The 14,360-nt window shown below is 44.5% G+C and overlaps 1 protein-coding gene across 1 annotated transcript in view; it reads right to left on the bottom strand.

The window, feature by feature from the left end:
- F9 (coagulation factor IX) overlaps positions 1–13,866 on the bottom strand; it is a 51,944-nt gene extending 38,078 nt beyond the window's left edge. The window contains exons 1-2 of the mRNA XM_088465813.1: positions 13,800–13,866; positions 3,458–3,621 (exon numbers count right to left, since the gene is read on the bottom strand). Coding sequence (XP_088321939.1) covers positions 3,458–3,621; positions 13,800–13,866 — 231 coding nt within the window. The remainder of the gene's footprint in view (positions 1–3,457; positions 3,622–13,799) is intronic.
- Positions 13,867–14,360: the final 494 nt, after the last annotated feature.

Raw genomic sequence — 14,360 nt, 5'->3', positions numbered from 1 at the left:
GAGTGAAGAGGGAGGGAGCTAGGATCTGTGATCTGTGCTGTTGCACGCTGACGCTGTGCATAGGGGCTGGCTACTGTTGTCCATATAGGGGCTGGCTGTTGTGCTGTCCGTAAGGGCTGGCTGTTGTCCTTTCCGTAAGGGCTGGCTGTTGTCCTATCCATAAGGGCTGGTTGGCTGTTGTCTATATAGGGGATGGCTATTGTCCTGTCCATAGGGGCTGGCTATTGTCCTGTCCATAGGGGCTGCTCATTGTCAAGGGGCTGTTGTCAAATAAAAAAAAACACACATGTCATTGGCGTAGGTGCACAAGGGTGCTGTGCTGCTGTCTGTCAAGGGGCTGCTGGCCAATAAAAAGAAACAATTTTTTTTGTGTGCATGCTAGCCACACCTGTCATCAGCGTAGGTGCGCAGGGGTGCTGTGCTGCTGTCTGTCATGGGGCTGCTGCCTCTTTCAGGGGTTCACCTCAGTGTTCAAATAAAAAATGTTAAAAAAAATTTAGTGTGCATGTTAGCCACACCTGTCATCGGCGTAGGTGCGCAGGGGTGCTGTGCTGCTGTCTGTCAAGGGGCTGCTGCCCCCCCAAAATAAACATTTTTTTTGTGTGTGGTTGTGTTCATAGTGAGTATGGATGACAGTCACATGACCAGAGAGCAGGATCCATATACCAGTCTTTCAGCTGCTGGCAGTAGTCACGATGACGATGCAAGCCCGTCAACGTTATCTATGAAGGCCGATGTACCAGGGCTTAAGTCAGACCAAAAAGTCAGGCTAAAAAAATCAACTTTTACCCTGTTAAAGCAAAAAAAATTAAAGCTAAGTCAGCTTTAGAGAAACAAAAAATTGGCAATATGCCATTCACTACACGAAGTGGCAAGGAAAGTCTAAGGCATTGGCCTGTATTTATGACTGATGGTTCTAATGATAATTTAAGCCCCTCTGCTTGTAGGAGAGGTACAAAAAAAATTGAAATTGTTCAGATGAGTAAGACACTGTAACCAATTGTGTGCTCAGAGAAATCACAAATCCCCGAGGATTGTCCAAGTGTGTCCGCGGTTGCCATGTGTGAGCCTGACCTTTCTAATACTGTACTTGAAGAGGATCCTCCTTCCACCATTTGTGAGCCTTCTGTGTCTGACGTAGAAATCGAGAATGCTTCTATGGAATCGCACGAGGAGGATGAGGAGGATATTTATCTAGTTGGCGATAACAACAAGGATGATAAGGATAGAAAATGTAATTGGAAAACCCTCAGTGCGCTAACTAGCATCCTCCTACAGTGGGAGATCCAGATCCAAAACCAAAACATGGGGTCGGCGCACATCTATAATTTGTGGACATTTTAGTACACTCGGCCCAGGTATTGCGGAGGCATGGCCAATCCAGGAGGCATAGCCACACCTCCTCCAAAATTATGTAAAGTACAATGAATTACACCACGAAGTTGCAGCACGAGCTGCAAAGAGGGACCCCTTAGCAGCTGGTATGGGCCCTCACCGGGCCCCTTCAACAGGCCTGTGTAAACAGTACCCGTTCCTCCCCTTCCAGCACCCCTGCTCATGAACGCAATTTAGCCTCTATTGTTAGTGATATTTACGATCTAGTTTTGAAAAATTTTTGCTCAACACCTTTTCCACTCACTGACTGCATACAGTGGACACAAGTGCAGGCTTATGTGTAATTTACCATGTAAGTAAATTTATAGCTATGTCTGTATATAAGAAACACTTGCCTACTCTCCCAGAATGTCCAGGAGACTCATGAAGTTCGTCAAGATCTTCCAGACTCCCAGGAGAGTAGACCAACCTTGACGATCCCACCTATTTTGCCAGTGAACTGTGCTGTCAATTTGTGGTGAATCATGTAATTAGCCCCACCCTCCGCTGTGTGATGCTGTGATTTGAGGCATTGCACTGCAGGGAGCACAGGGCCCGATTCAGATCCGTTCGCAAGGCTGTGTTCGCATGCAGCCTGTCGAGGTGAAAATATGCTAATGACCCCATACGCAATGTAACCGCAGCACAATATATTGCCGCCTACTTCCCTTCACTTACATTCTCGCAATACAGCGAAAACATCGGTAACGTCGAGAACCATCAGACCCACACGCACAAGTTGTGGTTGACCTACCCCTTCCGCAGACATTGCTAATGTTTGTGTGTGTAACTAGACGTTAGGATGCTTATGCCATCGCTGGGGACTAATTATGCACGCCCCTGAAATGCTGTTTAAACGCCCAGGCATGCCTGCGTTTCTCTGACCACCCCCCATCACCACCCTCAAATGGTCACTTCCTGTCAATCACTGTATGAAGGCTCTGCTGCTGTCAATTCCCGATTGCAGCGGCCGGTTCACGCACGCGCATTGTGATGCATACACATGCGCAGAATGCAAACATCGACAGGCTGCGTGCAAACGGAGCCTTGCGACCGGGTCTGAATCAAGCCCACAGTTCAATGATGTTCCCAAACACCTCGCTTGGACCTCCCTGCCAGGGATCTCTATACAGGAATCTACCAGTGGGTATAATATAAACTCAGAGCCAGCTGCATGCAAATTCAAAACAGATCAGCTATTTTGCAATAGAAAATATAAAGTTACATCATGAGGATTTGCTTTATAGAACACGGAAAGGATCATTGGTAAAGAAAAGTGGTAACATCATTTACAATGATTGAACCCTTGTTTACAGGTATTCCTCTGGTTTAGTATATAAAGATGACAGCAAAAATTATGTTTGCAGGTATAATATTTCCAAGGAAATGTACATCATGAACTGGAAATTTGTATCAATTATTCAGAGCTGAATAATGTGGTAGTAAATTAGGCTTGGTATGTTGGAAAGTAGGCCTGGCTAGGCGGGTTGGGTATGAAACCCCGGCACTAGGGATGCCTGCTGTCAAAAGACAGCGGCATTCCGAAGCTGGAAATCCTGACAGGGGAGCGGTAAGTACCCTAATATTTCCTCCTTAACCCCCTAACCCTAACTCTCCTGTTGTGTACCCTAACCCTCCCTACCCCACACCCTAACCCTCCCCGTTAGTGCCTAAACCTAACCCTCCCCCCCCACGGCTAAGACCTAAGTGCTCCCGCTGTACTTTCCATCGGCATGCCGGTTGTTGGGATGCCGGCTTCTCCCCTCTTGTCGGGATTCTGGCGCCGGTGTCTTGCCCCCGATTCAGGATTCCAGCGCCGGGATTTCGGCACCCGGCATGCCAATGGTTGCTATTTACCTACATCCCAGCTAGGCACGTAGGGACAGAGATTAGGACAGACTAGGTGGATTTGGGAGCCACAGACACATGCCACCTATTTCTATGGCACACCGTCCCTAAGAACAGCAACTTAATTTGTTGCCAATCTCTGCAGGTTAATGTTTCACCGTTGTGCTCAGTTTGTATTTACCTGCAGTTACAGAGTGTTCACTAAAAGTCTAATGATGTTTAATTGGTTGCTTACGGTTTTTGCATCATTTTCAAAGACTTCTCTTGCTTCCTCATAATTGCACTTCTCCTCTATACATTCTCGTTCAAGATTGCCTGCAACAAATTCTTCCAAACGACCCGTGTTATATCTCTTTTGTCTCACAAGAATACCGCTTGCAGATTTCTCAGTCAGAAACACTGTGAACAAAACAAAAAAAAACATAAATAAAAGAACAAATAAAATAGGCTTGTCAATATTTGACTTACAGTAGCTGAAATGTATGACCTTAATGTTTCTAAATGGATTGATTCCAGTGTTAAGCAACTTATATCGGTGTTAAGAAAAGCACTGCCACATAAAAATAAATCTACAAAAGCTAGATAACAGTGTTCAATAGTTTATTTTAAAATGATGTCAATACAAACTATGAACCTCAAATATTAATGATCTTCTCCCTGATCCTAAATGATAATTGTCCTCTCACCCCAACTAGCAGGGGTGTTGCAGTATCTGGTCCTCCGTCAGTTCTCCCCTTAACAGGGTCCATTCCTCAGATTCTCACCCCACTGGTGTCTCTGCAATAGCACATTCTGAGAAGACAACAGAGCAGATGTACAGTATGAAACCTTCAAGAAAGATAAAGTGGAGAAGTTGCTCATAGAAACCAATTAGCTTCAAACTGTCATTTATCTAGCACAGGCTATAAAATCACAGTGAGAAGCTGATTATTTACTAGGGCAATTTTTCCACTTTATCTCTCTACTCCTCTCCCAAGATCATTTCTATTTCCCTAAACGTTAGTGCTCTCTTGTGTGATCATTCAGCTGTCCAATTAGTGCTCTCAAATCAAGAGGTATCAGTGCTGAAATTCGATATAGATAGTACATTAGAGAGAGTCGTTGTTGCCTGCTCAAATACAATACCTAAAACTAGAGATGTGCAGGTCCAGATTTCTGAAATCCAAACACACTCGAACTTAAGGGTTCTGAGTAGAATCGGCTCAAGGTTCGGATTCACTTTTGTGATACGGTTCGAACCAAGTCCTGTTTCGGATCTGTTGCCAGTTCGGAACTCGGATTTAAAAAACCAAACTCGGGTTTTGTATTTGGACATTTTAGTTGTATTTATTGATTTTTAATAGATTTTTTTTATAAATTTTTATCAGAATTTAAAATCAAAAACTAAAACACGAAGATTAATCCAGATCCAAGACCAAAACATGGGGGTCTGTGCATATTTCTTTTTTAGGTGCCACTGACTTTCACAGAGAAATATACTCTACTGTGTGAGCTACCAATTTCCTTTTAAAGGTCATTGAAAAGAATTTCAATGGATGCTTGGATCCCAGATAATATATATAATTCTATATGCAGTATATTATATATATATATAAAATCAAATATCCTGACTGACTCATCAATGCCCAGCCCAAACCCCTGGACCTAGAAACATGAAAATCAGGGAGTATATTCATTTGATGATGTAGGTGCCCAATAAGAAGGGATTTTCTACAATTGGACTCCTGAGGTGGTAAATAGGGCTAAAATGTTTCCTCCCCCTGTGCAATGTCCTACCTGACTGTCTCATTGTGGCTGTAGCACAGTTCATATTCAAACATCACTGGCGGTTGGTGTGATTCCCCTATTTGAATAGTGAGGGAAAGGATTGTGTTACTACAGAGGTGAGAGGAAAACGTGTTACTACACTGGTGAGGTTGGGTAATGTGTTACTACAGGGGTGAGGGGTGGTAATGTGTTACTACAGAGTTGAGGGAGGAGAATGGCAAATGTTTTACTACGGGGTGAAGGAAGGGAATGTGTTACTACAGGGCTTAGCAGAGGTAATATGTTTCTACAGAGGTGAGGGAGGGTAATGTGTTACTACAGGGGTTAGTGGGGTAATGTGTTACTATAGAGGTGATGATGGGGAATGTGTTACTCCAGAGGTGATGGAGAAGAATAAGTTACCACAGGTGTGAGTGAGTGTAATGTGATAATACAGGTGTGATTGTATTTCTACACAGGTGAGGGAGGGAACTGTCAAATGTGTTACTACAGGGTGAAGGAAGGGAGTATGTTACAATAAGGGGCGAGGGCTGGAAATGTGTTACTTCAGAGGTGAGTGAGGATAATGTGTTACTACAGAGGTGAGTGAGTGAAATGTGTTAGTGCACAGGTAAGGGAGGGTAATGTCTTACTATAGCAGTGATGCATTACTATAGAGGTGAAGCATTAATGTGTTACTGGAAGTGGGAATATATATTTATATATATATATATATATATATGTACATATGAAGAAATAGTAGCCGTAGATGGTTGAAATAAAACCATGTCATAATAAAAGCATTTTAATTTGTAGCACAGAAGGAGTGTGGTTCCTATTTCTGCAGCTGCCCAATTACTAGGCATTTTTCTTTGTCAGAGCGAGAGAGAGGTTTCAGACGAATGGGGGGCAACATCATATTTTTCAAGGGCCTCATAAGTGATCATTGGCCCCCAAAGCCGGAGGTGCACATTACCTTTGTAGAAAAACATACAGCCACATCATGATATTAGAGCACAAGCCATAGTTGCTGACTTTATGGGTACTCGACCCTTAGTGCAAAATACACACTGATGATGATGTCGATCAGCAGCTGCTTCTGTTTGGCTAAGTACCTCTTGATCCCTCCCACTGATGCCACTGTCCATTATTATTGTTGCTGCTGCAATCTTATTGGTTTAATAATTATTAGATAATTGCAATCAATCAGTCTACAGACAGGAAAGCAAATTCTAATTTGTCTTTAAAAGGGAAGACAAGGGATGTTTGGATTTAATTGAAAATAATTTATTGTTTTACTTGCTTCTATATTTAAATGTATTTTATATAGTAAATGCAACTTATTAATTATTATAACAGTGTACAGACACAGCCATACTGTCTTATTAATATGACACTTCATTATATTACTATATTGTGTACAAATGGTATACTGTAACATTAGCAATTACTGCTGCCACTACTACTACACATACAGTTAGAAACAGATCCAGACAGGAGCTTATAGGGTTAATGTGATACTCCATGTACACACACCTGTATATACATTCAGTGGTGGCAGTTGGCCGCTAAGAGTAAGCGTTGGTGACATGACACCAGTGGCGTAACTACTGCCCCCGCAGCCCCCGCGGTGGCTTGGAGGCGCTGGATAGCTTGGGGGCGACGGGGGCAGTAGTTACGCCACTCAGTGGAGGAACTCCCGTGACTCCCTCCATCTGCCGGGCGCCCGCTGAGTGTGTTACCAGCGGGCGCCCGGCTCCTAATGAAACCCCCGGCGACAGCCGGAGGACGGAGCTCCCTCCGACTTCCGGGTCCCGCAGGGCACTATGGTAGTGACGTCATGACGTCACTCCCATAGTGCCGAGGAGCTGACGCCGGAGACGGAGCTCAGGAGTGAGCTCCGTCTTCCGAGTCCCGCAGAGCACTATGGGAGTGACGTCATGACGTCACTCCAATAGTGCCGAGGAACGGACGCTGGGATATGGGCGGCAGCAGCACTGGAGCGGGTATAAAGGTAAGTGTTTTTTTTTTGTTTTGTTTTTTAGTGTGTTTGTGTGCGCGCGGGGGGGGGGGGAGAGCAACTACAGGGGGCTCACTACTGGGGGCAACTACTGTGCACAACTACAGGGGCACAACTACAGGGGGCATTACTGGAAGGGGCACAACTACAGGGGGCACTACTTGAAGGGGCACAACTACAAGGGGCACTGCATATGGGCACAATTACAGGGGGCCCTTCATAATGGGCACTACTACAGGGGGCACTGCATAAGGGGCACTATTACAGGGTGGCATGTGTAAGGGGCATTGCTGTGTGGCATAATGTGTTGCAAGGGGCATTCCGGTGTGGCACATTGTGTTGTAAGTGGCATTACTTAGTGTGTCATAATGTGTAAGGCACGTTGCTGTGTCATGTAACCACACACCTTAAACGTCGTCTTTGGGTGTGTTCGATCTTTGGGCTGGGGGGGAGTTGGGCGGGAGGGGGGCGCCTGAAACTTTTTTGGCATGGGGGAGCAAAATTTATAGTTACGCCACTGCATGACACAGTGGGGTAGTGTTGGATGAGGACTGCTCCTGCACTGCCTCCATCCACACTACATCTAAGTAACTGAGCCAAAGGTCTCTAGCACCTGCCAGAGCTCAGCAGGAACCCTGACCTCCGTCAGGTGCTGCTGCACATGCTCGCCGTTTTGGCGCATCTTTCCTCCCCGGCATTTCATGTTAAAGGACGGGCTCTCAGAGACTCCTGTAACTACAGTGTCATATAGAGACTACAGAGTATGGCAAGCAGGGCTAAAACTAGGGGTGTGCGACCGGTGCCACCACAACAAGCGCAGGGCTCTGTACCATCGTCGCCCCACGGCCCTTGCTTCTGGCTAGCAAGGTGCCTGGAATTGCACACTGCACAGGATCACTACAGCAGCGCTGCCATAGCGTCCTTTAGATGCACCAAACAGGAACCCTACAGTGTGTGCAGCTGATTTGGAGCATCTTCAGAATGCTTCAAGCCAGCGCTGCACTTACTGATGCTGCCAGCCCTGTCCCCTCTGCATGGCATAATGACATCAGGCGCTAAGGGGGCAGGGCTGGCATGGGGCACATTTAAGCCCTGTTACAGCTCTGACTGCAAGTGCACTAAATCACCACTGCTACCGTAGAGGGTAGGGATGAGCGGGTTCGGTTCTCAGAGACCCGAACCCACCCGAATTTCGGGGATCCGGGGTGATCCAAGCCTAGTTCGGATCTCCCTGCCTGCCCCGGATCCCTCACCCGAGGCAAAACCTTGCGATCCCGCTGTCAGGTCGCAAGGTTTTGTATTGAGCGGGCTTAACGCTGATTGGCTGAGAGAGCTGTCTGTCAGCGTTAAGCCCAGTTAATATGCACACAGTCAAGAAGCAAAAGTCACCGCCGGCACCCCCACTGCCAACACCACCACTGCCGACACTGCTGGCACCCCTGCACTGCTGCCCCACGTGCTGAGGACACCGTCAGCGACTCCCACACTGAGGACATCACCAGCACCCCTGCACTGCCGTCACTGTCAGAACACATGCACTGAGGGCACCCCCCTCTGCCGACACCACCGGCACCCTGCTTTGAGAAGACCCCTGCGCTGCCGACACAGTCAGCAAACCTGCTCTGAGGACACTGCTGGCACCCCCGCTCTGCCGACACCCTGCATTGAGAACACCCCTTCACTGCCGACGCAGTCAGCAAACCTGCACTAAAGACACCACTGGCACTAAAGACATCGCCGGTACCCTTCACTGAGGACACTGCCAGCACCGTAACACTGCCATTCCATGTACTGAGGACATCGTCAGCAATCCCGCTCTGCCGACACTGCTGTCACTGTTGGTGTATCCAACCCACACTGTATAACACACTGTATCTGTGTTGGAAATTGGAAGCTGAACTGCCACATGTTAGTGCCACCCACTGTGTCACTTAGCTTAGTCAGCCAGCTAGCTGGATGCAACCTTTTGACCTTAACTAGATGAAAAAAATAATATTGTGAGGTGGTCAAAATTGACTGGTAATAAATGTTATTGAGGTTATTAATACTGTAGGAACAAACAAAGGCCAATTTTATGTGATTTTAGCTTTTTTTTTTTTTTTAAGAAAAAATCCAGATCCAAAACTAAAACCCGAAAACAAAACACGGAGGTGAGGTTTTGGCAAAACCAATCCAGATCCAAAACCAGGTGAGATCCAGATCCAAAACCAAAACACGAGGGTCGGCGCACATCCCTAGTAGAGGGGCAGAGCGCCACTAACTACCAGGGTGTTGTCATCATACCACCCCGTGCATTACAATGCCCAGCAATACCCTCCTGGCTCCTCTATACAGTTACTATACCTGTACATCCCTGTATCTCATTGCTATATGTTATTTCTGCCTGGTTAAATAAACCTAAGACCTGGTTAAGCTGTACTAAGTATTGCCTAACTGCTATCTGAAACCCACATACATGCTTATCATCATTATACAATCTGGCCAAGTGCATTGTTTTCTAACTGGACAAATATAACACCACCCAGTGTGCTGAACCATAACACATCTTTCTCTGTGACATACTTCTAACAGTCTACAGATGCAGCCACAAGTTAATAGGTCACGGACTCCAGCATCCTATCCCTGCTTTATGTAGTATCTCCGCTGTATAGTCTCTGGTGCAACAAGGCATTCAGGGGCACCTCCTCTTCTAATGGATGATAGCGAAAGAAGACACACAGAGATGCCACACATGCGCAGTAGCATGCTTGATATGAGATCACCCTCTGTCTCAGGTAAGTAGTCCTGAACCGGGCAGAGAGGGAAAGACAGCATGGTGTGCACTTCTCTCCTAACACGTTCAAGGCTGTCTCTGGGTACATAACACAACATTCCACATTTTTGGATGTTTCATTTGTAACCGAAACACAGGGTATACACAAATCAAAAATAGCAATGCAAGACACATCAACGTGTCAAATGCATGTACTCCGCCTCAGTAGTGGATAAGGCAACTGTAGGCTGTTTCCTACTAGCCCAGATGATAGCTGCACCTGCCAAAGCAGATGGGTATCCGGTGAAGGAATGTCATCTGCATCTGTTTACCAATCACAGAAGGCTTGTAATTCCAAATTTCCATCTTTTACAAACTTTAGTATCAAGGAATTTAAATAATTTTGCTGTCTTAGGATAAATTTTACAGCAGCCCATTGCTCTCTTTCAGCAGTGATTTAAAATTGCTAACACAAAAAAACAAAGAAAACCTTTGCACATGTGTATAGTATCAATCAATTTATGATTAACCCTGTATTACATGTTATACCCAATGGTGTACCTTTTCGGGGGTGCTGCAATCAACAATCAATGAAAGCATTAATAGAAAACAAGAAAAGGGACTGTCTTGTAGAGCCACATGTCTAAAACATAACTTTTATTTGTAAAATCTTGTCTTTTAAATATATTGAAACAATAACAAATAATAATAAAAGCATGAAAACAATCTAATGTCATAGTACTCTATGAATAATAATATTGTAGAGTAGGAGTAAAGAATGTATTTATAATAAAAGTAAAAGGTATTTTTAACAAACCAGCAAATAGTTTGTGCAAGGCTGGATACAAGTACACAATGTGTGTACCTAGTGACGGGATGCCATGCTATGGAACGATACATTGCGCTGTCTGTACTAGAGAAGTGCAAGTCTGGTTCCCAGAGAACCGACAACAACCATTTTTAGGGGTTCCGAGTCAGAGTTCAGAATCACTTTGGGCTTTCGAGTCGAACAGAGGCTCTGATTCAGAGCCGGACGCTCTGAAAGCGCTCGCTCTGAATCAGGGCGTTTTTTTTTGGAGCGGCCTCCTGGTCGCTCGCATAGCTGTCCACCCAAGACTATCGCGACCATCGGGCTTGCAACGAGACCCTTGTGGTAGGGTCTCGTGGCCGCAAGCCCCAGAGAGCTTCTGGCTCTAATAGAGCTGGAAGCTCTCCCACTGACATCACTGGTGATGTCAGTGTGGCCGCCCACAAATGGCAGGTATTCGCATGGGAACGCCTCCGTTTGTGAAGCCACCCCCACGCCACACCTCCAAAATGGTGTGAGCTGTCGATCAAAATCGACAGCCGCCCCCTTTTGGTGTGAGACCCAGAGCGACGGAGCGCCTGTCGCTAGCCGGGTCTCGCGCATGTGCACGTCGGAGCCGGCCTAACATCGACCCGCTCACGAGCGCATAGCGCTGGCGAGTGGGTCTGAATTAGGCCCAGAGTCCCGGTTTGGTTCTGCAGTCAGTTCTGAACTCGGATTTAAAAACCGAACTCGGGTTTTGGATTGCTTGTAAACATGTCCAAATTGGCCAAATTACATGATTTTAGATTTTTTTTTTCTAAATCCAGTTCCAAAACTAAAACTGAAACAAGACGAATCTGGATCCAAAACCAAAACATGGGGTTTTGTTTTTAATTTCTAATCTGTACACACTGCACAATACTATGTATGATGGCGCGATGTGCTGTTCCACGCTGCATTTAGCAGCATGGTGTTGTTCATTACATCGTCCAATCTGATGTGCAGCACAGGAGATGGGAAGATGCGATGAACGACACTCGTGCACGCATGATTGAGCGTACACATACAGTACTATGCAATGTGAATGATATGTTGTTCCAATTTGCCTTAAAACAACATATTGTCCAAAATAATGCCTAATGTGTACCCAGCCTAAGTAATGTGCAATAAAGAAAGACATTATTAAAATAAATTGTCCCGCATCTTTATTTAGGCTTTCCCAAAAATTTGGTACCAAGTGTGTGTATTGTAATTATTGCACTAATAGTTTGTGCAATGCTAGGTACACACTATGCGATGGATTGATACATTGCGCCGTCTGTACACATGATGGCGTGAATTGCTGTTCCATGCTGCTAAATGCTGCATTGGAGCACTTTGTATATAGATTCAGATACTCAGTCACACACAGATATACAAGTGTTGCATATCAAATTAGTCAGTGCAGTCTCCTGGTGTGTTCTAGTTGCATTGCATTGCAATTTAAACACATTTTCAGCAGAAAAGACACAAAAAGATGCTCAGCGCTCGCGGAGTCGCATGGGACCTGAGGGACACATCTTTACTTTGGCTTTTTAAGTTTTATACTCATTGATAGCAAACTAGAATTCTCAGCATTGGGCTCAGCAGGAATGCGCTCTTGAAACTGCACTACTGTAGCTTGGCCTGTATAGTTTCCGCTGATAACCTGGCAGCATATAACTCCAAAGCTAAGCTGCTACTAGAAAATCATACTCTGGCTTAAATTTTTACAGCATCACCATTGCAACCTCCTCATCTACTTGGAAGCCAACTGATGTCAATTGCTGAGAGATAGACAGCATCCTAGCTATATAGGGTTCATTCATATAGGGTTCATTCAGAGATGCACGCTAATTATGCTGCCACTGCTCATTGCACACCAAAAACGGGGCCAAAATGCCCTAATATTCTGGAATGTTCTCTGTTGCCGCCCCCTAATGCCAGCAGTATGTCAAACATGGTGTGGCTTTTGGAGCACTGCAAACGACGTTGCAGGGCCAGATCTGCACATGCGCAGTTCATTAAACATTGGAATTTTTTATGTAAATATCAGATTTACATAAATCTCTAAATCAGGCTCTTTGTGCCATACAGAGGGTGTCTCGGTTGATTCTTCTCATTAGGCCTTTGTATTCATAAGCCACCTGTAAAGCCAACCACATTTCCTGTGAATGAGGGAATACATGTACTGCTCTACAGCTAAGTCTATGGTCCCCATGATTTTATCTACATCATCTGGGTTGGGGTGCTCCCCGGGATCACTGGTCACCTTCCATAACTTCTACACTTGGATCGGAGGTCGTGCTGTGATGCCAGCGCTCCTTCGTCTCAGATGCAGCAGTGTGGAAGAGACAGCACGGAGCGTAGTACTCTCCCAACAGAAAGGAGGGAAATTACTGTAGTATGTCACCTATTTAACCTTTTCATGTGGCCCCCAAGCTGACTGTTGCCTATCTCTGCCCTAAAATTTTCTAGTTCATTGTTGGTTCTATAACCTATTTACACTTACTGTAGATAATACTGTATGTTGAAATTAATTAATAACTGGCAAATGAAACTATCTATAGCTGTAGATGACCAAGGTTGTGAAATAGCAATTAAAAATATTTATCTTTTAACACGGTATTATAAATAAATAAAATTGTATGTATTATGGTGTATACACACGATCAGATTTTTCCTTCAGATATGAACGATAACGATTTAAAAATCGTTCAGTCGTTCATATCTGAAGGAAAATCGTTCATATCTGACATGCCTGAACGATGGACGATCAACGATGCGCGTTCCCGTTTGTCAGATAACGATATCTGACATCTGATGGGTTTGCAGTCAGACTTTGATGATTCCATTCATTTTAATGCAGTCAAAAATCGTTCAATCGTTCAAATCGTTCAAAACTTTGGTAAAATCGTTCAAATCGTTCAATCGTTCAGTCGTTCATCTGACAAATCTGACAAGTCTGACAAATCTGACCGTGTGATTGCTCCATTAGTCTTACTACATTATATAGTTAAATGACTGCTGCTTATCTTAGTACAGGACATTATGTGAAAATGGAAAATTATACAGTTCCTGAAATGAAATATTTAATACGTACCAATTATATCACGCCATTGCTAGGTTCAGTAATATGCTAGATTGTTCCAGCAAACCTGCTACATTGTTTTGTCCAGCATAATCATTTGAACGTACTGTTTTGCTTACATATAAAAGGATATGTTGTAACATAATTAGAAATAACAAACCTTCTTTTTCCGCTCTGCAGAAGTAGCCCAGGAGAAAAATAACGAGAATGCTTAGAACAGATGCCATCTTCTCTCTCTAAAGCCCTGTAACTGGAAATTAGGCTGGAGCTGGGACGAGGGCAATGACTCCGAAGTCCAGAGGCTTTATTTACTTTTGCTTTACAACTACAGTAATGTAACATTGCAGTGGGGGCTTCTATTTTGGAAGGGATGTATGTTCACTGAATACGCCTTCACTGTTATATTACCTTATCCTTGCAAAAAAAATTATTTATTGTACTGCATTAGGAAATAGGAATAGGGGTGGAGCCTGGACTGCACATCTTCATTTTAAACATAATAGGAGGTGCTACCATGCTGAGACTTGTAGTGCTATGTAGAAAAAAAAGCAGGTACACATTCTAAGCAACAAGATTATTGATAATAAAACAATTATGACAAACTCTACAATTAACATGGAAGAGAAATAAGGTTCTTAGCACGTTTGGCATACAATGCATTTCACTATAATGGTGTACAGTACTTTACAAAAGTCGTATTATCCATCTGTGCTACCGCAAC

The sequence above is a fragment of the Taudactylus pleione genome, unplaced genomic scaffold (assembly GCF_031769625.1).
Source record: "Taudactylus pleione unplaced genomic scaffold, aTauple2 ptg000064l, whole genome shotgun sequence".
Classification (NCBI taxonomy): Eukaryota; Metazoa; Chordata; class Amphibia; order Anura; family Myobatrachidae; genus Taudactylus; species Taudactylus pleione.
The sequence above is the reverse complement of the archived record's forward strand: the minus strand, read 5'-3'. Positions and strand labels throughout refer to the sequence as shown.